Source organism: Dermacentor albipictus, chromosome 2 (genome assembly GCF_038994185.2).
Source record: "Dermacentor albipictus isolate Rhodes 1998 colony chromosome 2, USDA_Dalb.pri_finalv2, whole genome shotgun sequence".
NCBI lineage: Eukaryota > Metazoa > Arthropoda > Arachnida > Ixodida > Ixodidae > Dermacentor > Dermacentor albipictus.
The window spans coordinates 113,282,271-113,308,934 of NC_091822.1; the positions used below are offsets into that span (position 1 = coordinate 113,282,271).

General features: G+C 47.7%; 1 protein-coding gene across 5 annotated transcripts in view; it reads left to right on the plus strand.

The window, feature by feature from the left end:
- Window positions 1–26,664, plus strand: part of LOC135910968 (uncharacterized) — a 60,773-nt gene that overhangs the window by 14,404 nt on the left and 19,705 nt on the right. For 3 of the 5 annotated variants that reach the window (XM_065443046.1, XM_065443043.1, XM_065443047.1), the window contains exons 6-10: window positions 13,559–13,778; window positions 15,920–17,928; window positions 18,001–18,149; window positions 20,284–20,501; window positions 26,225–26,279. In XM_065443046.1, coding sequence (XP_065299118.1) covers window positions 13,559–13,778; window positions 15,920–17,928; window positions 18,001–18,149; window positions 20,284–20,501; window positions 26,225–26,279 — 2,651 coding nt within the window. The remainder of the gene's footprint in view (window positions 1–13,558; window positions 13,779–15,919; window positions 17,929–18,000; window positions 18,150–20,283; window positions 20,502–26,224; window positions 26,280–26,664) is intronic. The other 2 variants (XM_065443045.1, XM_065443044.1) reach the window with 2 other exon arrangements.

Genomic DNA, 26,664 nt, shown 5'->3' on the forward strand with positions numbered 1-26,664 from the left:
AGAAATACCAGAATCATTCCGAACCAACTAGCCCAACTATCAACCTTGGTAGAAAATGTGAGGCTACAGCGAGCGCGAAACCACGCCCCTCGAGGCGACGCTCTGCTTACGTCACCCAGCAGTGGGCATTCCGCGCGCTGTGGCAGCGAGGAGCGCGGAGCGAAAACGCATAGAGCACCTACGTCACCACAGCATACTGGATGACCTAATGGCAGTGGTATCATATAATCTATTCCGACCAGCAACCTGCTCGCAGATACTGGCAATGGCGCGCCACAAAAGCTCCGAATCGCCGCTATAACGTGATTCAAATGATATCGTACACGATACTAGGCCCTATAACGTAAAACTATTCCAATATGTTCTTATACCAATCTCCCAACGTCAGATTTGAGTAACCGCTGACGCAAAACATCGGGTGGGGACCCGCAGGGTTGCCTGAACACACTAATGAAAGCCCTTCCTTGTTTATAGGGGGTCACTTTTTTTGCTTTAAAAACGAATAACATGGCCTACAGTGAGCGGCTTGTCTTTTCTAATTGGCTGACAAGAGGCGAGGAACAAGCTCAAGTGGAGAAGGATTTGATGGGGCCGAGCCAGTGCACTGAAAATCGATAACCGGATAAAGACGGTGGTGCCAGCGTCTGCGATTGGTCCACTTTGCCTTACTTGGCTTGAGGTTACTGGTCGAAAATCGCGGTATCATGCAACAAAAGATTAAGAATGACGCTAAAACGGGTGCTCAGCAAAGAAGAGTTCGCAGAACGAGGTCGTAAACGTGCCGAAAGTGCTTGAAAACGTTACATGGTCATGCAAAAAGTTTTACTGTACGCAGATAAACTCAGGCTATCCGGCAGGTGCGAGCAGCCAGTGTGTGAACGATCGGCGGCAGCCATCTTTTACTCCTTTCGGAACGGGGCACCCTGCGGCTATTGAGAAAAAAAACATTCAATTTTGTTCGGCGTATTCATGCATCTTTAACACGTACGCGTCACTTCGACGTGGTGAGTTTTCGTGGTTTTGTGACGTCGATTGACAGGCATATGAAGGGCGTGTAGCCCGAAAACTTTTGACCAATAGCTAAAGGCGAATGGCGAAAAGGCGTCGAATCAGAAATAACTGTTTTTCTCGTTCGGTCCAATGATGCATAATCAGTGTGTACGCGTCATGTCAGATGGGAAGCTATCGTGGTTTTCGTGACGTCGCGTGACAGACAGGCGAAGTTGGGATCGTTCAACAAAGTTTTTGACCAATCGCAGCGGGCTGATTGCAGAATTGGAATAGCTTTACGTTATAGAGCCCCTACAGTTGGCACCATCTACCCTAAGTTAAGGCAGCATTCTGCTCGGTCAGGCCTGCACAGGGAGACAGGTTGAAAGTACTAAGCGCTTGCTACTGTTCTTCTTGAAGGAATAGTGTGACACTCCGGCCCCCTAGCGGCAAAGTTATGGCGTCAGTATACGAGTCAGTGACCTTCGCTGAACGCTGAACCTTGGTAAGCGCAATTTTTGGGCTAAATATGAGCTAGCCTGTTACTTCTTCCGCATTGTGGTTCTTCAACAGGCTCCTTTTCGCAATATCGCCAGACAAAGATGAGGGCACAAGAAGTCAGATTTACACGAACGCGGGCAGTACAGCGCTTCTCGCCAATCTTTAGCGCCTCGCATTGATGCAAGCGCTTACGCGCTAGTAAAATGGATCGCATCAATGCCCCAGCAGGAGGTAAATTATGCCGGTGCACTCTGCCTCCCTTGAATTCACTTAAGCAGCTAGCATATCGCATCAGTGAAGATAGAGCGCAAGCGAAAGCCTGTCGTTCGCTCTCCTCTATTCATGGGCAAGACGCGTTCACAAAAAAAAAGAAAAAAATGGGCGCTGGCACGTTTTGGATATGGTCACTAGACAGTGGCGTAGCCAGAAACTTCATTTGGGGGGGAGGGGGGGGGGCTCACGTTGCAGCTCGGCCTCCTGGTTATCAAATTTGTTGTGGGATCAAATACATGAATAATAACTACATTGCCATCGCCAAATATGCTGCACACGAATCTGAACGCTACGCACTGTGAAGACAAGAAAAATACTAATTTTTTTAATGAAAGAATATACTCGTATGTCGCAAAAATTGTACCTGAAATAACTGATATCAATGCTTCTATCTTTTTTGTCTATTTAATAAGTAAAGAAAATACCACACGAACATTAGAACTATATGAGTTCGAAACCAGCAAAGCAGTGCATGCAGCTTATATGTGATACAAAGGCCGTAAATGAACAAGTTGATCGGATAAATATTTTAATGAAACTTTGTTATTCAAGAACCTTGTCTATATTTTTTTGCAACGGCTAGGGAACAATCTCGATGACGCTATTCTTTGTTCCAGTGCATTGCGAAGGAGCAGCTGTGACCGGTCGTGTATTGTGAGTAATCGCACCGAAATTATAGTCGCAAGAGAGCACATATAAAAAGTACGAGTTCGGCAAAATATACGAGGGCGAGTCGAATGAAGGAGAGCCAATGCGAATAAATGACAAACGGCGTACTTTATTTAAAAGTAGTCTCCATGATCATTTACACATTTGTCCCATTGACTAACGAGCCGCGTGATTCCCGCCTCATAGAAACGATTGGGTTGCTGCTTCAGAAAGTCTCGGACGGACTCTTTCACATCATCGTCCGACACGAATTTGGTTCCCTTCAGCTGTTTTTTTTTCAATTGCCCGAAAATGTGGAAGTCACAAGGCGACAAGTTGGGCTGTACGGTGGATGTTGCAGCGTTTCCCACTTGAACTTTGCCACTTCTGTGTTAACCACATCAGCGACGTGGCGACGGGCATTGTCGTAGAGCAGGATGACCCCATTCGTCAAATTTCCGCGTCGTTTGTTCTTGATTGCAACACGCAGCCTTAGGGCATTTCACAATATCGAAAACCATTGATAGAGTCCCCAGGTTTAGCGAATTTGATCAGTAATGACCCCTGCCGATCTAAAAAAAGTCAACAACACATTTCCGGCAGAAATCATGGCCTTTGCTTTCGTTGAAGTGGTGAATTCGGATGTTTCCACTCTAAGCTTTGCCGTCGTGTTTCAGGCTCGTAGTGGTAGCACTATGATTCGTTCCCGGTCACAAGTGCAGACAAGAAGTCTTCACCCCCATCGTGATACCGGATCAGATGAGCCAAGGCAGCGCCGAACCTCTCCGTCTTCTGGCGGCGGTTCAAAATCTTGAGCAGCCATTGCGCACACAAGAGCCGATAACCGACATGTTCATAAATTATGGTGTGAACCGAATAGTGGCTGTTGTTCCCACGCTCTGCCAGTTCATGGATGCTTATCATCCGTTCGTGCCTAATCAGTTTATCAACCTTTGAAATTGTGTCGGGGGTTACTGCACGGTGGCTTTGGCCTGGTCTTGGATCATATTTGCAACTTTCACGTCCTTCTTTGAACCATTTGCTCCAATGCTTCACAGTGGCCAATGAAATACAATGTTCAACATACAAGGCAGCCTTACGACCAATACTTTCTGTTTAGGAAACACATGCAGCTGTCAATAACCTCATGACACCATCTTGTTCAACTTTTGGAGCATCCATTATGTCACAAAACCATGTTCAACACACTGTATGAGAGCATTAAAGAACATTTATACTCACACTTGTGTGTCACTTTTGTAAATGAGAAATCCATGTGTGCTACGCGCGTGCCTCGCAGATAATGAACCCAATCATTATTGTCGGGATGGGTTGGCTCACTTTCATTTGACTCACCCTCGTACGTTAGAAATGCGAAGATACAACGAAATATACAAATGCAAAGATACAGCTTGATAAAGGGCAAAAAAAGTGTCACTGGAAACAAGGTTCACTGCACGTATACAGAAAACTTCGCAACAATATATCTCAATATACGTAAAAGTGTCCAACATATCTAAGTATTTAAGAAAAGGTCAGTGTGTATAATGCGTTAAACAAGGCAAATAAACATGTTGCGCAATCCCAGACCATAGAATCATAAGGCTTGCCCTCCCCCCTCCCTCTACTCCCCCTGACGTATCGCGCACTACAGAACGCGGCACACATCCTCCCCGTTGCACACAAAACTCAGGCACCATCGTCGGCTCACCCATGCCCTCACCCCACTACGCTTTCACTTGCGCATAAAGCCTGCGGTGCGTGGTAATGATGTTTTCACCCTCGGACTTCAACGGAGCATGAGGGTGGCGGCGACGGCAGGAATGCACCTGCGTGTCCATATAATTGCTATCGCGATAACATAATAAGAGTATCCGGCAACTGAAGCGTTCCACGCCTCATCACTTTCCGCAAAAGAAGACGTAACAAAGTGGAACTTTCACCATGCGACAATTCGCTGCGCCGCAACACTGTCTCGTTTCGTTTGTGGGGCGGGGGCACTGAAATGAAAGAACCCGAAGGAAAGCATGCTGGCCATGATCGAATGCCTACTTTGGGCACCTCATGTGGTTACCGAAGCCATATCGAAGGAAGCGTGAGACGCTTGGTCCACAGAGAACCATGCGCATACTGCTCGGTATCCTACCCCGGCGAGACAAAATTTTCCGGAGTGGTAGCGCTCAAGCGAACGCGCTGTAATCCGTCGAGTTCCCACAGTGATGGCGGCGACCGACCATTGTTTCTTTTTCTCGTCTGCTAGTCGGGAAGCGTCCAAAACTCTGCCAGGCGAAAATCCACTCGGCCAGAGAAAAAGGAACGTGCACCAAAGTGGCCGCGCGGTGGTTGGGGCAACACGAGAAAAACGCATGCGCTCTGGTGGGCTCTGGCCGCCCCCGGGTAGCGATAACCATAAAATTGAAGAGGCTCAGTGTTTCCTCGCGAATAAACGTCAAACTACAAAAAAAGAAAATAAGAAAATAGTTGCCTTTGTTGGCTTTACTGTCTTGACATGGATACTGACATGCATATGGATACAGGTGAAAAATATGTTGATATACTTTCCTGTGACACGGTGGCACGAATGAAACACCACAGCGCTTAGTCTCATCGGACTTCACTGCGTGCTTTGTCAACTTGTCAGATAGTGTGTTGATTTGGCTTGTCTCACTGTATGGTCCGATGTACGACTTTAGAAAAGATAATGCGTCTTTGGCGTCAAGTGTTTAGAACAACATTCAACCCACAAAGTTCAGGAATTGAATATCGAAAGCGCGTGTTTGGAAATGTCAATGGACCTTTCTCATCAAAAATTTAGGAGAACTTTATACCTATTAAGTTTCGGAATTGAAATCCACGCGCTCCGTAGATTCCGTGGCCTACGCGAAATGCCTCGACGAGCCCGCTAGCCATAAAAACGCCCTAGAAACTTGGTGCTCGCATGGGGCTCCTTGCCTTATGCGACTCCAGGTGCATGGGCACTGCCACCACATTCAGCCCGCGTTTGCAATGTTGGCGCTGAAATATCTGTCTTTTCGAGCGTGAAAGATATTCTACACAAAATCCAGAATGGTTTCCGGCGCAGGGGTTGTTTTGGTCGGTGGTCCAGGACAGTACGAGAATATTTCTGGGGGGTCTGAAGCCCCATAAAACCCCCCCTGGCTATTCCCCTGTCACTAGAGTATCAATAGGCGCTTAACGTAAACGTTGCAGCATCGCATTGTGGTTATTCGCGAGAAAATAAGATGCACTAGCGTCGTGTTCATGCAGAGGCGGCTACGGTCTACCACGTCTCTGTTGCACAGACTCGTTTCAAGTTATGCGGACGCGGAGAAATTATTTTCGTTGAAGGGAATCCAACAGGCTAAGAGACTGGAAATATAGTGCAGACGACAGACGGAGACCTGGGGCCCTATAACGTAAAACTATTCCAATATGTTTCTATTCCAATTTCCTGACGTCAAATTTGCGTAACCACCGACGCAAGCACCGGGCGGACACCCATAGGGTTGTCTGAACAGACCAATCAAACGCTCTCCTCGTTCATAGGAGGTCCCTTTTGTTTGCTTGAAAAACGAATAACATTGCCTACACTGAGCGGCTTGTTGTATCTAATTGGCTGACAAGAGGCGAGGAGAACGCTCAAGTGGAGAGGGATTCACTAGGGCAGAGCCAGTGCACTGAAAACCGATAACCGGATGAAGAGGGTGGTGCCGGCGTCTGCGATTGGTCGGCTTTCCCTTACATAGCTTGTGGTGGCTGGTCGAAAATCGCGGCGGCATGCAACGGAAGCTTAAGAATCACGCTAAAATTGACCCTCAGCAAAGAAGAGTTGGCAGAATGAGGTAGTAAACGTGTCGAAAGTGCTTAGAAACGTTACACGGTCACGCAAGAAGTTTCATTATACGCAAATACACCCATGCTCTCCGGCAGGTGCGAGTAGCCAGCGTCTCAGCGATCGGCGGCAGCTATCTTTTATTCCTTTCGGAACGGGGCAGCCTGCGGCTATTCCGAAAAAAATTCAGTTTTGTTCGGCATATTAATGCATCTTTATCGCGTACACGTCACTTTGACGCGGTGAGTTCATGCGGTTTTGTGACGTCGCGTGACAGGCAGGTGAAGTGGGTGCAGCCCGAAAACTTTTTACCAATAGCCGAGGGCTAATGGCGAAAAGTGGTCGAATCAGAAATAACCGTTTTTCTTTTTTCTGTCAAATCATGCATAATCAGTGTGCACACATCATATCAGATGGGGAGGTATTGCCGTTTTTGTAACGTCGCGTGACAGACAGGTGAAATGGGGGGTGGTCGAAAAAAGTTTTTGACCAATCGCGGAGGGCTGATAGCAGAATTGGAATAGAAAAGTTTGGAATAGTTTTACGTTATAGCGCCCCTGCGCACAACAACGCCCCGTATTTTGCGTCGCTCAAATCTCTTGCAAATGCTCCAAGCAGCCCATGCTTTTCTGAACACTTCTGTTCGTGCCTTTGTGTGCAACATGCCTATCGAGTAGCGCCGGAGAGAGCAATTCGCTTGCTTTCCGAACAGCTCTTAACCTATTCCCATGCTTGAGGGCAAAAAGGAGCGGGCATTCTGTTTGTCGCTCAGCGGAAAGCAAGGTGCCGTCGCACGATGATGCAGCATCTATGATGGCGACATTTTTGTCACATGAAGTATTCGCATTTGTGAACAAGCGTAGCCGAGAGTCATGGCCCTATAACATAAAGTTCTTCCGATCTCGTCACGTCAAATGTACGCAACCCCCGAGGCAAGCATCGGTAGGTGACCGCAGCGTTGTCTGAACGGCCCAATAAAACGCTCCCCTCGTTTGTAGATTACTTTTGTTTGCTCTCAAAACGAATAAAATTGCCTGCAATGAACGGTTCTTTTTTATATAATTCGCTGACAAGAGGCAAGGCGCACGCTTAAATGCAGAGGGTTTCGATGTGGCCGAGCCAGCGCAGTGAAAATAGATAACTTGATGGGGAGGGTGGTGCCGCCGTCTGCGATTGGTCCGCCTCCCTTTACTTAGTTTGCGGTGGCTGCTCTAAAATCGCGGTGGCGTGCAACAGAAGGTTATGAATGCCACTCAAGCGTATCCTTATCAAAGAAGAGTTGGCAGAGTGATGTCGTATACGTGCCGAAAGGGCTCGATAACGTTATACTGCCACGCAGATATCTTTATTAAACGCAAACAAATCTATCCCCTCTGGCAGGTCCAAGTAGCCAGTGTCTGAGCGATCGGCTGGCAGACATCTTCTATTCCTTTCGGAAAGGGGCCCTGACAGTGACAAGAACTTTATTAGAGTGTCCTGAGGAACTTGATTGGGGAGAACCGAAGGCTCCCCAATCAAGTTGGTGGCCCCACCCACGACGCGACAGGGAGGTGGTGACTCTCAGCGACGTCGCGGGCCCTCTGGATGGCCTGTAGTTGGTTCGTGAAATCCGAGCTCATCAGCCAGGCGTCCCACTTGGAGTTGTATTGAAGGTCGGAGCCCGCGTTGTACGGGCACCGCCAGAGCTTGTGGTCGAACGAGCGGCATGCGTGACCGCATTTCGAGCACGACTGCGGGAAGTTCGTGTCTATCCAGCTAAGCGCTCTGGGGGTGACGTAGGACCTGGTCTGTAGGAGTCTGAAAGTAACGACCTGAGCCCTGTTACGCTTCGGGCAGGGGGGGGGGGGGGGGGGGATTTCCTTCTGCTGTGTCTGTAATGCGATGTAATTTCATGAAAGGTGGTAAGATGATCTTTGAAGGGGCAATCCTATGGTACAGCCGGACCCATTAGCTCGGGCGTGGTTCATGAATTCACGCGCCAGGCAGTTGGCCCGCTCGTTAGGGTTGCAACCCGCTTGGTTGGTTAGATCGTTCACGTGGGCCTGGAACCACGCTATGGTATGACCTCTAGTTTCTTCTCCCATACTAATACGAAATGATCTGTTGACTATGCCGGCTGCGTGTTTAGAAACTAGAGCGGACGAGAAAGCCCTGACTGTCCGCTCCTAAAATTCTTATTTTAGGAGCGGACGGTCAAAATTAGGAAATTAGGACTCCTAAAGAAAGTCCTAAAATTTTGATGCAGTTCACCATCGGAATGGGGTGCCCTTCTCGTGTTGTAGTTTCGACTGGCAGCGTTTCCAGAGGCTCGAGGTTTCCAACGCCCTGCCTCGACTGTCTGTAGAGGAGGAGTTCGGATTTGGTCGGTGGCAGCCTGAGACCCGTGCATGTAAGAAATTCTTCCGTTACATCTATGGCCGCCTGGAGAAATTGCTCTAGATCGGGCGGAGATCCCCCCGGGGACAAGATTGTGATATTGTCTGCATAGATTGCGTGGCCTATTTTTGGGAGTGCGGCCAGCCTTTCGGAGAGTTTATGCATGGCGATATTAAATAGTAGCGAGGATAGGACCGAGCCCTGAGGGGTTCCGCAGTTGCCCAGTTCGTAAGGACCGTCCGACATCGTGCCCAGTCGAAGAAACGCTTTCCTTTCCGATAAGAACGAGAGAGTGAAATTAAAGAATTTCCGCCCTAGGTTGAGATGGGAAATTTCGTTGAAGATGTGTTCGTGAGCCACCTTATCAAAGGCCTTAGCGAGGTCGAGTGCAATGATACCTCGTACATCCCCCGTCTCGTTATCGAATATAGATCTTTTCAGGAGGAGCATTTCGTCCTGTGTGGAGAGTCCCTTTCTAAAACCTATTAGATTATGCCTAAATAGCTCGTGGCTTTCTACGTGTTCGACGATTCGATTGTGTATTGCATGTTCGGCCACTTTGCAAATGCACGATGTTAGAGAGATGGGACGCAGGTTATTTATGCGCGGAGGTTTCCCCGGTTTGGGGATAAGCACCATCTTGGCGGTGCGCCATTCCGACGGGACCCGAGCTCCCCACCTCGTTTATCTCTGCCGTTAGGATTTCGATAGCCTTATCGTCCAGGTTCCGGAGGAGCTTGTTGGTGACCCCGTCTGGCCCCGGAACCGATCTTCCATTTAAGTTGAAGAGTACGTCTCTGATTTCTGAAATTGTAAAAGGTTCGTCTAATTCTAGCTGGCCTGTCTAGCCACATGTAACCCGCTCTCACGCTTATGCCTTGCGAATATCCTTCTTTGACGAGTAGGTAAGTTCGTGTCATGTCATTGACAATTACATCGTTTGTGAGGCCCGAGGTGACCTGCTTATGTATGAGCCTATCGACGGCGAGATTTAACGTATTCCTGGACTGTTCGTCGTTGAGGAGGCTTTTAAGCAGATTCCACTTACTACCTCTTCTCATGCGACCGTCCGTTTCGTTGCACGTTTCGTCCCACTGTTGCAGGGTCAGTTGCTTGGAATAGCACTCGATTTCCTTGTTTAGTGACGTTAGTTTTGCTCGTAGTCGGCGATATAATTTCTGCATTTTCCCCCTCTCTCCAAGAGCGTGTTTAGCCTCCCGGAGATGCGATAACCGCGAGTCCATTTTTAGGACTTAAACTTCTGTGCTGATTTCTTTGGTCGCGTTTTTGACGGCCTGTTTAGGATAGGTAATTAGTTCTTTGAAGGATTCGCTTGAGGGGGCCGTTTCGGCTCGAATTTTCCTGAAAAGATGCCAATCGACGTATTCGTATCTTATTTTTGGTTTGGGTTTGACCTGCAGTCAAACGGGGCAGTCTCCAACTATTCAGAAAAAAATGAAGTTTCTTCGGCATATTAATGCATCCTTAACGCGTGCAGGTCACTTTGACGCGGTGTATTCGCGATATTGTGACTTCGCGTGACAAACAGGCGAAATGGGCGCAGCCCGGAAACCCTTGACCAAAATTGGTCAAGGGTTTCCAACTCATGGAGGGCTGATTGGAGGGCTGATTGCCGAATCTGAATTGAAAAAGTTGGAATAGCTTTACGTTAAACCGCCTTTGATACATGGATGACAAGATATAAGTGGGCAGACTGCTGCTAGCCAGCACGGCGAGTGCGTTTACATCCCCTCCAGGCATACGGCCAATCGGCCGTAACACGACGATTGTTCCCGGTAACGGTAGGCAACTGTTTGGCCCGAATAGCCCAGGCCGCAATCTCCACTATCAATCGCCACTTATCGACGCTTGGCCTATCTTTATCAGCAGAAAAATCGGCCTTCACGCTTTTCCCGGGAGTGAGACGCAAGTCAACACGTCTGACGCTGAATATCAGAGGGCATTCAATTCTTCGTGCAACTCATGTTCGATTCCTGGGCGTCACCATCGACAACAAGCTACTATGGCGTGGTGCGGTCGAAAGTGTTGTGGCTGCATCAGTGCAAAGAGTCAATGCACTTCCTCGATTGGCAGGTATACGTTGGGGAAACAATCCTATATCCATGCTTAAACTGAACGCTGCACTGATAACAAGCCGCATTCTCTATCAGCTCCCTCTGATATCGCCGTCATCGAGTCAATTCGAGCACTTGGAGGCAGTGCACAGAAAGGGACTTTGCTTGGCGATGGGAGTTCCGACGGCGGCTTCAAACAAGAAAGTCACTAATGAGGCAGAGTCTCTTCCACTCCGCCTCTTGGCATCTCAGTCCTTGCTGACGCAGCTATTAAGGCTGGGCGAGTCACGCGCAGGCATGGTGCTTCTCCGGCGGCTAAGAGCAAGAACTCGCTCACATTTCCATGCGGCGCTGAGCACCTTCCGATTTTTAGGATTGGAATGGCCTAAACGAAGTCGCCTTGACCCGCCATGGTCTTTTCCGGACGTTACCTGCAGCCTCAATGTACCCCACCTACCGACGAAACGCACCATTTAGACTGCCGAAGCCAAGTTCATCGTGCTGGACCACTTGAGCACTCTGTTTCAAAGCCATCTACAAGTGTACACAGACGGTTCCGTGTGCGCACAAACAGATAGCTGTGCAGCGGCATTCTGCATACCATCCCTTGATGTGTCATGGTCTGGCCGACTGGATCGCGTAGTTTCCTCTGCAACAGTAGAAAGCGCCGCAATCACCGCGGCTTTGCGGAAACTACGGGCCTTTTCTGCACGAGATGTCGTGGTGCTGACGGATTCCAAGTCAGCATTACAGAGATTACATCGGGGCCTAGACAAATTTACAAGGCAGACTCTGGCACTGATCAACGACCTAACGAGCAAGGGATTTAACATAAGGTTTCAGTGGATTCCATCACACGTAGGAATTGATGGAAACGAGGAAGCTGACGCCCTTGCACGCCTAGCGCTGACCTGTGTCCCAAAAGTGAAAGCTCCAAAAGCTTTTCGAAACCCTAAGGGTGCAATCCGCCTTCACTTTAGAGAGATGTACAAGAATCCACACGAATCCTGTGTGACTCATGGATTTACACGCGAACAAGCTACGCTTTTATACCGCATCAGGACCGACTCCGCGTACACCCCAGCTTGGTTATTCAAGACTGGGCTTCGCGGTTCCCCACTCTGTGTTTTCCGTGGTGACATTGGCGACATCGAACATTTCATTTGGCTATGCCCGCAGTTTGACACAGAAAGAAAAGCGATGGTTGACAACCTACAAAAAAGCGGTCTCACGCACAGGACCTTTGAAGACGTTGTTTTCCCCATACGGCCCGCGGCATTCAGGAAGAAAGCGCAACGACTGCTGATAGCCTTCCTGCGAGACACGGGGCTCATCGACACCTGGTGACACACCACTGATCTCAACTCGAAGGAGGATCAGACGGAACAATTGCCGGCTATGTATGCCAGGCTAATCCCGCCTGCTTCAACATCACCACCACCACCACCACTAAGGTCATGGATTAATTTTGCCCACCTGGGGATGTTTAACGTGCTCCCACTGCCGCGTAGAAGAGCACTTTTGCATTCCACTGCCACCACAATGCGGCCGCCTAATCCGGGATCGAGCCCACGACCTCGTGCTCGGCATTGCAACACCAATGTCGCTGAGCTACTACAGCGATATCCTTATATTGCGCGATTTGCTATTGTTATAACTTCAAGGCATACTTGCTTCATGCCAGACATAGTTGCGGTGGGTGAGTCGCAATGCCGCCGCGGTTGGGGCCTTAATAAAAAAAAATACGTGTTCGAAGACAAGATTGAATCATTTTCCTCAAGCAGAACAGCCCGACGTTCTACCTGTCAGGTGACAGATGTATTTTTACAGCCGCTACAATCATGTATTTTTAGATGTATTTTAGGTGTATCTTCAGATGCATATGTACAAGATGTATTTTTACAGCCACTACAGTCACTAGAAGTGCTCGAAAACGTTACACACCTGTTTTCAAGATGTCCTGAAAAAAAATTCAACGAGTTTGTTTTGAGGAAATGTGGGGCACGTTAGGGAAATCTGGGGGTGTCTGGATTGTTCAAGTGCTAAATGCAAACTGTGAATCTCTCGTTTTCTCCCTGCTTAGGGGCCCCTTTATATGATACGCTCTATATTTTGTTTCGCGGACTCCAACCGATGGTGGCAGTAAGCACAGGGGCCATGTTATTGGCGACCAGCACAGAAAGGTGATTAAAGCCTTTATATGCAGCAAAAAACCTACACCAAGGTTGGGTGTAGTGCGTGGAAAGACTAACAATCATAAACATTTAGGTTTGCAAATAATGGCTCAAATCTCGTTTTCTTCACATTTTCGTGTGTTGTACGAGGCGCCTACGGGGTTTGTGGGGAACGAAGCAAGACACATCTTTGATATTTCAAGCAAAAAGGTGGACGGCCTTTGGTCGATACGTACACAAATGCAAAGTGTGTGGGTTCACTATACAACGTTCGCAGTAAAGTACGTATGCAAGGGCTCAGGAGCGCTGGCAGTGGTTTTAGGATGGCGAAGAATTTAGCATGCTCTTTTGGGAGAGCTATAATTGTCAATAAAATGAAATACAACTAAAATGGCGGGACCATGACCACCAATATTTGTGGGAGGGATAATTAACAACCTTTGTAAAACGTTCCTTTAGCAAGTGTTCGAAAGCATTATAAGGGCGTTATCCTCAATGTCTAACTAACTAACTAACTAAGTCTCCTAACTGTGCGTGACACCGAATCCTGTTACGGGAGCAATGCCTGGGCTTTCGTGTGGAGCAAGTTTAACGTCTTTGAATCGAATGGCGCAAAACATCAGACAAGGCGAGTGACAAACGCGCACGCTTCCGTACAGACAGTGATGCAGTCAATGCCTTCAATGCAGGAGCCCATGCACGTGCTGACGAAGGTTCCGGGAACGTTCAGCGAAATCCAGCCAACCGGGGAGCATACTATAGCAGATGGTTCGGTCAAGCCAGCTGGAACGACTACTTCGAAATTTGGGTCATCTTCGGCAAAACATGATAGTGCCGCGTCCTTCGTCCAAGCATCTCAAGCGCCTTGCGATCCTGGCCTTGTTCGAATAGACGTTGCAGACGGAAGAGGTGCGCCTCTTGCACATTTCTACATTGTCATGCTTTCCTCGTTAGAGCCTGAGCATGTCGTCTTGACGTGCCGACGTTTGCCATGATGAGACTATTGGCCCGACTTGGAAAAGCATATTTTAACGTTGCCTTCATACCATTTTATGCATGTCAGGTTTGACAAATCGTTACTGCGACGGGCAATTCCTTACGGGAAGTTTTCTCCCACACGTACTAACCAAGCGCGGCGACTATATCTACGGGCTCGTACAGGTATGCGGAAAAATTGAGGCAAGGACAGGTTTTTTTAACATGTTCACAGCGTTCAAAACTTAAACGGCAACAAAGATAACATGTTTAGAAATATCCCTCACTAGTAAAATCTACAATAACCTATTGTTGAAAAGAGTGAACGCTGACTTTGAATGCCTCCCGTTTTGTTTTAATGTCACGCTCTTTACGGAACAAATTTGATCGCTCACATAGGAACAATTGCAAGGCACTCGGGAAATATAGGTGCCTTTCCGCGCTTCAACGCCCATTTCAAACGCGGTGACGGCTATTTGCCAAGCGTGTTCTCTGGGAACCACCGCCCCAGCGGTAACATTACGATGTAGCTAACGTGCCGCAGCTCTTTTCCCCCAAACAGTGCTTCTCCCTGCCGGCGTCGCACGTAACCGGAACGGGTCCTGATACCCACCTCCACAGCATTCATTAATATATCATGCTCACTTGTCTGGTAGATTGTTGGCCATTAGCACAAGAAAACAAAGCCAAACATCCGTTCTCTCATTTGCTCTCTTACGCTGCAGATTCGGTGACTTGTTACGAATAGCATTGTATCTTTACGCATTTCGACGTTGTTTCATAAAGAAAGCTCACTAAAAGCCCCTAAAAGTTGTGAAGTGTAATCTCCTCTTACACATTAAAGCAATCCAATATCATTTAAGAATATCTTACTCTTAGCTCGCCTCCAGCTGGCGATTTCAAAGCCACTACTTCATAGCGACCTTTTAAGGAACATTTAATGTAGCGTCCCTACCAGCCTTTCATATAAGCATATTTTTTCATGCCATCCAAGAGGCTGTAGATGCCCCAAGAGTGATGATTTTGCTCTTCCACGAATGTATTACGGTATGTTATTCCAGCTTAAAGGGACACTAAAGTGCAAAATGATTTCTTCTACATCAGTAAGTTACCTCTCTACGACACTAAAAACACCACTCTTACAACGATAAGACGTTTTGTAAGCCAGAAAAAGTGCAAGAACGAAATACGGGTGGCGACGCCTACTTAAGTTCCCGCACCTGGGGGCTGTGACGTCTTGGATATTGATGGCACCTTCTAGGGCCTACTAATTATATATAGCCGTACAGATTGACTACATTGTGTTCTAAAGGAACCAAATATTAAACATGGGAAGTTTCGGGAATCTTTGTTCAGCCAATGCGGCCCAAATGCGAAAACATACTTTGGAATCCCTGACGTCACGCTGACGTACCGGCCATGGGGTATCGGCGCGAAATTCAAATACTGATATTTGGACCTTCGTTTCCTCATGTAATAATGAAACTATTTTTTTGAAATGACTGCCTGCAGGGTTTTCAAGCAATGCTTCTTTAGTCTAAACTGATTTATTGTTTCGCTTTAAAGTCCCTTTAACGTTACAGTTCTCTCCACGTGTCCTTGCGATGGTTGCAACTGTCATGCATTGTTACGACAACTCGGCCTTTTTAACCTGTTATTATGTGGGAAATAGATAAATGTTTGACTTAGGTCGACTGCTGGCACACGGATCTTACTGCCTTGCAATGCCAGAGCCTACGTGAACGCGCAAGGAAACTGTTGGGCTCGATATGCTGTGCCAGCCACATTCTGTAAATGACGCTACCATCTTATACTTTGGTGTTTATGGTGGCAAAACATTCGGCATCGAAGGCTTTACGAAGCCGAAAACACGCGGGAATCGTAATATATGACCGCTTAGATTATCCTTAGTCTCCTGGATGACGGCTCATTAATATTATTCCTTCAAGGGTGCAATTTAGTAGGCTCGGGGAACAAAGCAAAATGTGTAAATAAGAGTCCGTTTCCTGGGTCTATAGTGCTGACCCTCAAGTATGGGGTGCCAATCCGTCATTTGTTTTTATCTTTTTTTGCAGGATCCACCAACCCTACTACACCGTCCACTACTGTCAAGCAGAGTGGGCCACTTGGACATCCCAAAGACCCGAGACCAGATCCCTCACAGCGCCATGCTTCCTCAGTACCGATATCTGAATGTGAAGAAGTAAAGCAAAATGCCTCGGTATCGCAAGCAGAGAGCTCTTCCAAAAGAGGGCAACAACGGATGAGACGACGAGGCACATTTAGCTTCCTGTTCAGGAGAAGTGGCTCTCCTATACGCGGGAGCAGCAAGGGTGAAGAAGGTGGCACGCCTTCACCGAACAGCATCTCTTCTAGGCTCTTTCGCAACCTGGGGCTCATCGCCAGCAAGCTGATCATAAGGCGAATCTCTGTGGTTCAACAGAAGCAGGGCGACGAAGACGCTGGCCTTGCAGATCGAATCCTTGACCCAGGTTCACCCTCAAGCAGGACAAAAACATCACTTAACCCAGCACCCGTGATCCGTTCCATGCAGAAATACCCGGATGTTTCCCAAAATTGTCTTGCCACTACTACAACGGAGCATACCGGCTCCACGAGCAATTACACTGCGATTGTAGCCACCACCGATGCCAGAGATACCAACCTTGCACACCTTCCTTCGAATACTCCTGTTGCAAATACGTCTTCAAACCTCGGCGTGCATAATGCATCGGTCCCGTACGAGTCGGATTCGGTTCGTCGAACCAAACTTTTTGACCAGGAGTTGTCTTCGCATTGTCATACACCAGAACACCGCAAGAAATTATCCAGTGCTGGCCTTCCTAAGGCCAAATATGACGTAGGAATGCGCCCCGTCAACAAACTGGACCAGATGGTGGACCAACCACATGAGAAGCCAACTTACGAGAAAGCGAGTAGGGAGTGTCGCGACGAGAGTGACACGGTTGCTACAGTTATCACCGCCAACACGCAGGAAGATGCCGCAAAGCGCCGCAAGAGTAAGACCCGTGGTGACAAATCAGTCAAGAAAAGTGAGTCCAGAGAGCGTTCACATATGGACAACTCCATTGTCCGAAAGAAACGCAAACGCTCTCGAAAAGAAAGCAAGGACTCTGCAGCAAGTCCGTCCCGCTGCTACAATCTACGTCCTACAAGCACAGCGTGCAAGCCACCACAGCGACCGCAAGGTGTTATTGTTCCATGGTGTGAAGAACAGCCAGAGAAGAAAGGCTCAGGTGGCGACCGTGCCACAAACGAAGTGAGGAGTAGTGGTATTCAAACTCTCGAAACAATGCTGACCGCGAAGGACCACCAGATCGATGTCAATGGTCTCCATTGTCCTCCCTGTGCTGCAGCAGTTGAAACCATGCAACAGCTAGATGACGGGAGAAGCAATGATGCCCGTCTTACCATACCCGACGCTGATGATGTGAACAAGGAGCCCCCAACGCAAACGGACTCCGGAAAGACCGAAAACGCGGTAACGTCGCATACCAAGTCAAAGCGCGAGTCTTTTTCACGATCCAAATCCCGTGACGAGAAACGCAGGTCAAAGCTTGCCGTTGGAAGCCACCACGGCTCAAATGTACCAGCAGCCAAAGATCATGCTAAGAAAACTAGGAAGCTTGCCTCGATCGATGGCACTCACAAGGAAAAGCAAGACGGCAAACGAAGATCTCAAGAACACACGCGTATCAAGCTGGCCAAAACAGAATCGGGGCAAGTGTTGCAGCAACCTAAAGCCGCGGAGACCCATGTGAACGGGACTGCGCACGAAAATAGGAACGCACTTGAAGCTCACAAATCGACTGGGCCAAAGAAACAAGCCACTGCCAAAGACATCAGCTCCATTCAGGATTCCCCATCTGCGCAGAGCCGATTACCATCAAGTCATCAGCCGCATCCTGCGCCTAGCACCAATGGTCTTCCGATTGGTAGCGCTGGAAACAAGTCGGTAGCAAGCACGCAACCAGCCAGGCGGAAGCAGTCTGTCGTGTCTTTCGGGGCCGATGTGAAGGAACTGATGCTGGAAGCAGAGCGGCCCCAGTGTCTCCCAGAAGTGGTAGTAGACTGAATTACAAGTTTGGCTAATGCCGCGGCATTGCAATGTAATCTATGCTTTTTTTTTTCGCAGCCCCCGGCCCTAGCGCATCTAAAGGAAATGGATCCTACAGGCTCGTGGCAGAGGCGCCGGTCGACCATGCCGAGGACTTCCAGCTCTATGGCTGTACTACGACGGGCATCCTCGGCTGACATCGGTGACACACGATACGTACCCAACGGGTTCGTTCGCTTGTTGCTATGTAGACTGGGGGTTAATATGATAAGTCGGGGCTCCTAAGAACGGTGTGAATGTGCCGCGCTTTTTGCTGCCACAAAGCTTGTAGACTGCTGCTATACTGGGCCACGCTGTGGACAACGAGATAACTTTACCTCCATCACAGACACTCTGCTCATTTATTACCTAGTCCGGCAATGCACGGTTTCTTGCCCTCAGACGTCAAATAAGAAGCAATGCTATAATCAATATACGTTCTTCTAGAACAAGATAAAAATGGCGGCGCATCCATCATTTAGAGATGGCTGACGATTTTAATGCGATTAACAATATATCAAGTAAAACATTTGCTTGGGTTAGTTGGTTCATCTTTGATTGTGTAAAAAGTAAGACGCAATAGACCAGGACAGAAGAAGAACGTAAGTGACAGGACCGGCGCTGGTCTTGTCGTTTGTGTTCTTCTTCTGTCCCGGTCTATTGCGCCTTGCTTTTTACACATTCTAACAATAAATCCTGGGGTTCGTAGGGAATTGTCGATGTGTTTTATAATTGATTTTAATGGAAATTGGCACTCATTCACTGCTCCTAGATGACATCAGAAATGTTCGTTGAAGAGTGGCATATATCCAGCGGCAAGTATCTAGCCCCGAATCAATTCCTGGTTCATTCAAGAGCAGTTCGTACCCAGTGGAACATACACGGAGACCCAAGTTGGCGTCAAAGAGATTCACTGAAGAGCACCACATACCCATAGTGACGCGCCCAATCACCCAAGTTGGTTCGACAATTGGTTTCGAACCTGATTCCCCCAGCACAGCGCCAACGGCCACTCATTTTCATCGAATGATATGGTATGTTGATGGCACCTGCTGGAGGAAGACGCGTCGTCTTCTTTTTCGGAACAATGTTCAACATCCTCCCTGCCGCGACAATGCAGACATTGATTATATTTGGGTGGTTGAAATGAATTCATTAGCTAGAGCCCAAAGTCGGATATCATGTTACTTTCACAACACTAACGTTCTTTTTGTTAAAATCTCCAACGGTGTTTCCACGATCGGCGCCACCGCGGGAGAGCGCGCTTGTGGCTAAACATGCTGCAGGCTGGAACTTTAGACGCTGGAAAGATGCTGGGCGCCGCATAAATGTCTGCCAGTAAACTTTAAGAGGAGACTTTTGTCTACGACCACTAGTCTTTCATGGTGTCTTCGACTGGGAATCGCGATTGAAGGTACAGTCTCTTGTCGAATTTATTTTCTCTGTCTGCGCGAAAAACTGCTGACTCATGTATATTTTATTTCTCTTTTTGTCAAGTTTCTCGCGGCTTAGACTTTGCATCGACGAACATTATTTAGATTGGAGACCTTCGTTTATATTGGATTTCTTTTCCGCTTGCATTGCTTCCATGACCTCTGCAGAGTGCTTTTAAAAATATCAGCTTGAGCTTTCGAACGCTGATGTTCTTATTCGTCGTAGAAGAGCGGCACATTCACAGGGGCAGATACATAAGCACTCACTCAAGTTGATGTAAAAGGCATCCATTGAGAAGCTGCATGCACCTACTGGCACATACACAGTGAACCAAATTGGCACCAAAGATGTTCGTTGAAGACCATCACAGACCGACTGGCACATACGCACCCCGTACTCCAAGTAGGCGTCAAGGGATTCGCTAAAGAGGCGTACATACCAAGTACCGCATCTACAGGGGCCCATGTCGGCGGGAAATAAACTCGTTAACGAGTGGCACATATGTACACATTACCACCTAGTGACTCAAGCTAGTCTCATGGTTGGTTTCGAGCGCTGTTCCCTTAGCAGCACAGCCCGGTGCGCTACCCATCCGACCACGGACTACCAAGTGTCCCAGGTAGACCGGAAATGGGTTAGAAAAAAAATATACATAGACATATACAAAAAAGATATAAATAGCTGGCCCCGGAAAGTGCGGGAAGAGAGAGACAGAGAGCGAGGAATATATGAAGGCATTGATGTTAACCAGTCAAAGGTCTCGTTGGCTACCCTACACTGGGGAAAGGGAGAAGGGGAAGAGAGAGAAGGGAGAGAGAAGGTGTAAAGAAGTGCGTGAAGTACCCTAATAATGGTAACGCTATAAAACTGTCTCTTGGTCATTTGCAGACCAGTCGATATCCATCCCAGTGTTGCGCATTCACGCCTGCAAACCACTTGCAGCCGCTCCTCTCGGCGCTCGACAGGCAGCATGGCGACGATACTTGACACTGACGCACGTGAACAGAGCCGGCAGACTTTCACACTGCAACGCACAAGCCGCCTACGCAGCTTCGGTGCCGAGGAGACCCTCTCCCGCAGCGCAGACTACCGTGCGTCGATGTTCGGTAATGCCGCAGTCTTCATGTTGTCCCACAGAACGGGCTACTAAATAGCGCTCAAATGAAAAGCGATCGCCTTGACATTGCGTTTCTATGGCATCGTCAAACTAATCATCCACGTGAACTTTTCGAAGAGCATCTTTATCGCAGACAGGGATGTTTCAAGAAACAGCAATTTGTTGCCCTTGTTTCGGCCCGGTGCCCCCGGCGCCTCCAAACTCTGTTGTTGAAGCACCTAAAGTACTCGTTTACATGAACTAGCACGTGAAGCGTCCATTTCAAAGTGCGCGCAGCTAGTTTGTTTGGATGGTCCAGGGGTTTTTTTTTCGTTCTTTTTTTATGCTGACCGGAGTGGAGGCGTAGTGGAGGCGTAGTGGTTGTGGCGTTACACTAATAAATCCGAGGACGCTGAATCGAATCCCGACCGCCGCGGCTGCATTTCGACGGGGGTGAAATGCAACAACGCCCATGTACCGTTCGTTGGATGCACGTTGAAAAATACCAGGTGGTGAAAAGTAATCCGAAGACTCTTACTACATCGTGTCTTACATTCAAATCGAGATTTTGGCACCTAAAACCCCATAAAGAATTGTGACCAGGCTGAACACCCTCTCTACTGTGGCGTCCAGCTAGCACTCTAGAGCAGACACAACCACTGACAAATGAAAGAAAAGCTCGCTCTGTTAGAAATTTAACGCCGTCGCTCACTGCGCAGTACCCCTCTGGTCCAATCACAGCTGACAAGATGGTGAATTCGACCATATAGACTACGCCATAAATACAGAAACAACCAGAAAAGGCTGCGCAACAGCGGGCCGAATGTGGTGCAGCTTTTGAAACACATTTTTTAGATTCAGGTTTTTCTAATGTGTCGACCAAAAATAGCCACATAGCCGAATCAGCTGAGAGACAGCCGAGAAAAAGGAACGACCAACCCTTCCCTTACAAGAAAATGGGGGTAAGCGAAGGTTGTCCTGCGTGCACCTGACCTTCGTCACGGTTAAGTAACCCGCAGGTAACGGTGCCGAATTGCTTCGACCTCCCGCTCCCTCAGCTCGAGATCTTCTCGTTGATGTCGGATTGCCTGGGCGCGGATGACTCTAAAGGCGCGTTGATAGTCCGACGTTATCGGCGCGCGGGCGAGCGTTGCCTTACTCCGGGCGCGTCAGAGCGCGTTGGCCCGGTGCAGGTACGTTGGCTGCGCCAGGGCCTCGAACCATCGGTCGAACTATAGACGCTGTTGTTCTCGCCAACGGGACGCAACGTGTGCGAGCGCTCATGCTACGTCGGCCTATATTTAGCCCTTAACGGCTGGATCGGCGCGCCGATGGCGAGCTCTTTCATGGGCGAATTCTCGCCACCGCTCTTCGAAGGCTGCTCTTTCCTAGGGAGAATGCACAACGCGTGGCCGTCCCATTCGTTTCCCGAGATTGAACTGACCGGAAATGAAGCCGGCGCAGTGCATGCGAAACCCTTTCCCGCCCTTTCCCTCCCCGGCGGAAGCGAAGCGGCACTGATTGGTTGAGCGCGTAGCGTGAGCACACACCTATGCAGCTTGCATCCTTGCTAATGACTCACGCTCCGGCGCCGGTGCAGCTGTCAACTCATCAAACCGTACTTTCCCGTAGCTGCTTTGCCCTGTGAGCAACTGGTTTTTTTTTTCTTTTGCGTGACCAGGACAACGCCACTTGTGAGCCAATACACACCTCGCTTGAAAAATGCCTCAGATCCAACGCGCCCTGCTGGAATCTACGTACAGCGAAGCTTACGTGCCAGTGTTCCGCGCACCTTCTCATCTAACTCAAGGATGCCTCGAACCAGGAGCTCAGTGCAATGCACCTTTCAACACAACCAGCGTTATAGGGGTTGAAAGAGGCAAGCTGGCTTCCTGCGCCATTTGTTCGAGGTGCTCGACCTCACTTTGGAGGCGCAGATGCGACCGTCCACATGGTTACCAGGTGGCGCAATGCGTGTGCAACAAAATTCCACCTTCTCCGGTGCCCTCTTTCCCGTCTTATCGCGGCTCCTCTCCCTCTCCGACAGCGGCCAACTATTCGCCCTCATGCTTAGGCCGGTTTCGCCATCTACTTTCCACTGCTGCAGTCAAAGTAGTGTGAGCGCCATCGCTCCTAGATGGCGCGGCTCCCATTAACCACTGATTGTATTAAGGGTTTCGGGAATGGTTCCAAATTATCTTATTAGGTGACATGAATGCCCACATACAGGATTTAGATGACTATACCGACTACAACAGGAAAGGAATGCTAGATCTTTGTGAGCAACACAACCCCTTTATTGTGAACACAGGGCCTGTGACGGGCAGATCACGTGAGAAATCAGAAACCGGCAATCTACCACTGATTACTGTCTGATGACAGGAGGAATTGATGACAAGCTGAGAGAAATTGTCATTGATGAGGAAGGTATAGCAACATAGGGATTGGTCATAAACGCATCAATTTGAAAATGGGATATGTAGTTGGGAAAGAGAGCAAGGGATTCAAAATGGCCAGTCCAAATTTCAACGCTTAGCAAATAACAAATTTAGTCATAATAGCCGAGGAAGAACTTGGCAAAATGCCAAGCAAAGAGTGAGAATATAGTGAATTTCTAAATGTAATAACAGGAATACGGAGAGAGAAGCAACATGCTCGTTTGAAAGGAAAAAAGGAACCGAAAAGGTGGTGGAACAGGGAGATACGAGAAGCGATTGCCGTATGATAGGAAGCATCCCGAGAGCCCAGGCAGGCAAAAAGAGCGCCGTTGCCGCAGGATCAAGTAGTAAGCTAATGGGGAATATACAGGAAGAAAAAATCTATGGTTCAGATACTGGTAATGTCGCACCTAGAATATTTTGGAACAATATAAACATGTTAGGCAAGATGTGTAGAACAATACAACATATCCTAGACGAAGATGGAAACAAACTGGGAGAAGATGCGGCAATAAACTACATCCGAAAGGTAACAGCCGAATGTTTCCAAGGCAATGACGAGGTTTTATTTGCTTGTATTTGAAGAAAAAAAGAGCATGAAAAAGAAACAGATCGAAAAGGAGCTGGTGCTGACAAATTTTTACTGGAAGAAAGCCCAAAAGAAAATTCAGAAGCGCACAGCCACAGGGCTAGAAGAGGTTCCCGTTAGGATGAATAATGAACTAGGTCCGAAAAGTGAGGAAGCTCTGTTGAAAGTAGTACAAAATAGTTTAAAAGATATACAAATACTAGACAGTTGGAGACAAAGTAGAGTGAATTTAATTTATGAAGGTTAACGGGAGCAAGATAGAATTCAATCATATAGACCGTTGACCATTACATCGGTAATATACAGCATAGCAATGCAGGCAGTTAGTTTAAAGCTGCAAGCATGGGCACAGAATAATGACATTTTGGGATAACTTCTGAATGGCTTCAGAATAGGTTGGCGTCTGGATGAAAACTTGTCCTTACTCAGTGTATTGAAATATCCAGAGTAGAAAGGAGACTGTTATATGTGGCCTTTTTCGATATTACAGGAGCGTATGACCACGTATATCTGAACATTTTGTGGGGTATTCTGGAGAAGGAAGGCTTCGGTGAGGATACTATACAGCTTTTGAGATTAATTTACCCACAAAATACCGTTTGCGTTGAATGAGAAGGGATTAGGAACGAGGCGAAAGTTTATATCAACAAGGGACTGAGGCAGGGGTGCCCTTTATCCCTAGTGATGTTTATGATGTGCATGGTGAAGATGGAAAGGATGCTAAAGGGAGCAATATTGGGTTTAATCTCTCGTACAAACAGGCGCGTACAGAAGTAGAGCAGTAGCATCCAGGTTTGTTTTAAGCGGACGACATACATTGTGTTGCTAGCTAACAAGCAAAGTGATAAGCAACGTCTGGCTAATATCTGTGGACAGGAAGGCGATAAGCTAGGTCCGAAATTTAGCGTTAAATATCAGGTGGGATTGTATTAAATGAAAACCGTGAACACACAGTGACAATACCGGGCTGGGAAATACCTCGAATATATATACCTTGAATATAAATAAGAATATCAATACCTTATTATATAAATAAACGAAGGCAATAGATATGTGGAACAAAAAAACAGCTGGAAAGGGGAGGTTTTCATTCTTTTATCGATGGCAACCAAAAGTCAGTGGGACGCCTCGCATTGGGCGCTCATGGGAAGACTACAAGTAAAGCTGTGCTGAGTGATATGGGCTGGACAAGCTTTTAAGTGAGAGAAGCTCACAGTAAGATTGATTATGAAAAACGACTGAAGAATATGGCAAAATGAATGGGCTGGGAGAGGTTTCAGGTATTTGTACAGGAAAAACATTGATTCCCAGTGGAGGAAAATAACTAGGAAGCTTACCAGCAAGTATGCGACCTGCATGGTGAGCAACATAACAACAAAGAACGTCAAGCGGAAAGTCAGAGAGGCTGAGATAACCTCTTGGGTGGTGGCAATGGAAAATAAACCCACTATGAGTGACTATTCAAGAGGAAAGAACATATCAGAAAAGAAACATTTTATGATAACTCGAAGGGAAGCTCATTACTTTTCGAAGCCAGATCAGGATGACTTAGAACAAGCACTTACAAAGCGAGATTTAAGAAAAAAGAAGCATGTGCTTGCTGCGGTAAAGCTAGGGAAACTATGGGGTGTGTTTTATTAGAATGTGAAGATACCTGCCCAGCAGTCGATTTAGGCATCTCTGGCCTCCTTGAAACCATTGGGTTGGGTGAGAGCTTGGGGAAAGTACACATGCCCGCAGTAGATGTTAGCAAGCGGCGTTTGGAAGACTGGTGGAAGAAAAGTATGAAGCGACCAACAACGGAGGCGTACAAAAACGAAGTCCACAATAGGGGTTCAGAATCTTTTGTTAAAGGAATTCATCGTGGTTTTTTTTCTTTTTCTTTTATTCTTTTTTAACATAGGTAGGACATTAGGCAATATAATAGCAAGAGGTTCGCGGCGCAACCCACCGCCCCGTTCGAAGAGGATCGCTCATGCTATAGCATCCATCCATCCATCCATACTGCATCGGCCGCAGAGAGGCAACATGCTCGGCCCAAGATTTTACGTCCCAAAACCACGATTTGATTATGAGGCGCGCCAAAGTGTGGGACTCCGTTATAATTTTGATCACCAGGGGATCTCTAACGTGCCTCTAATGCACGGTACTCAGGCGCTTTTGCATTTCGCCCCTATGAAGATGCGGCCGCGGCTGCCAGGATTTCATCCCGCGACCTCGCCCTTAGCAACTCAAACGCCATAGGCGCTAAGCCACGGTGGCAGGGGGACAACGCGAAAGACAGAGCTTATTACGCGTACATGTTCTCTCATTTGCACATCGTAAGAATTCAATAGTTTTTTGCATCCATCATATTTAGTTCAGCCTGCATACAACACAGATCATTTATTCCAAACCTTTAAGAAGCCATAAATGTCCCTCCTCGCAAGCGCCTAGTGTCGTGAAACATATCGTTTAAATGGGGGAATTTTTTAGACCTCCGATGTATTAAACCCATGACACCTACATTTATACATCTGAAACAAATCACTTGGATATTTGATTTCACTTGAATGTTTGAACTTGTCCATTGAAGGATTCGTGTATAAAGCAATATATATATAACTGAATCACCCTTTACATAATGGTTATTATAGAATACCTTACAGTTTGTCAACTTTTGCTAAGGTGCCTGCTTTCTATGATACTTTCTGCTTTCTTTTTCAGGGAGCCAGCTAGCAACCCAGTACATGACGGCGGTTAGAAAAAAGAAAGTAAGGAGGTGAGAACTAGCTTGCCATTTTGAATCATGTTTGGTTAATGGTTCTATGTGTCGCAAAGCGTAGCTCATTCGGCGTGGCAGCTGCTTGTCATTACAGTTGTTTACATGCTTCATTTGCAGTTCATTCCAATGATCTGCAACATAAGTTAACAGGCTATACTTCCCTGACTTCCTTCGCTCCTTTCCTTCCAATGCTGGACAATCACTCACTGCGTGAATCGCCAGCCTGCGTACCAGGACGTACGAGGCCACCTTAAGCGCACAAATGCGAAAACGTTCCAAGCACTGTTCCAGTGTTGGCAGAATGGCGAGCGTACCATGGAGTACTAACGTTTCAAGACCCGAGCCTTCCAAGGTCAATCTATTGTCATTTCAATTTTCTAAG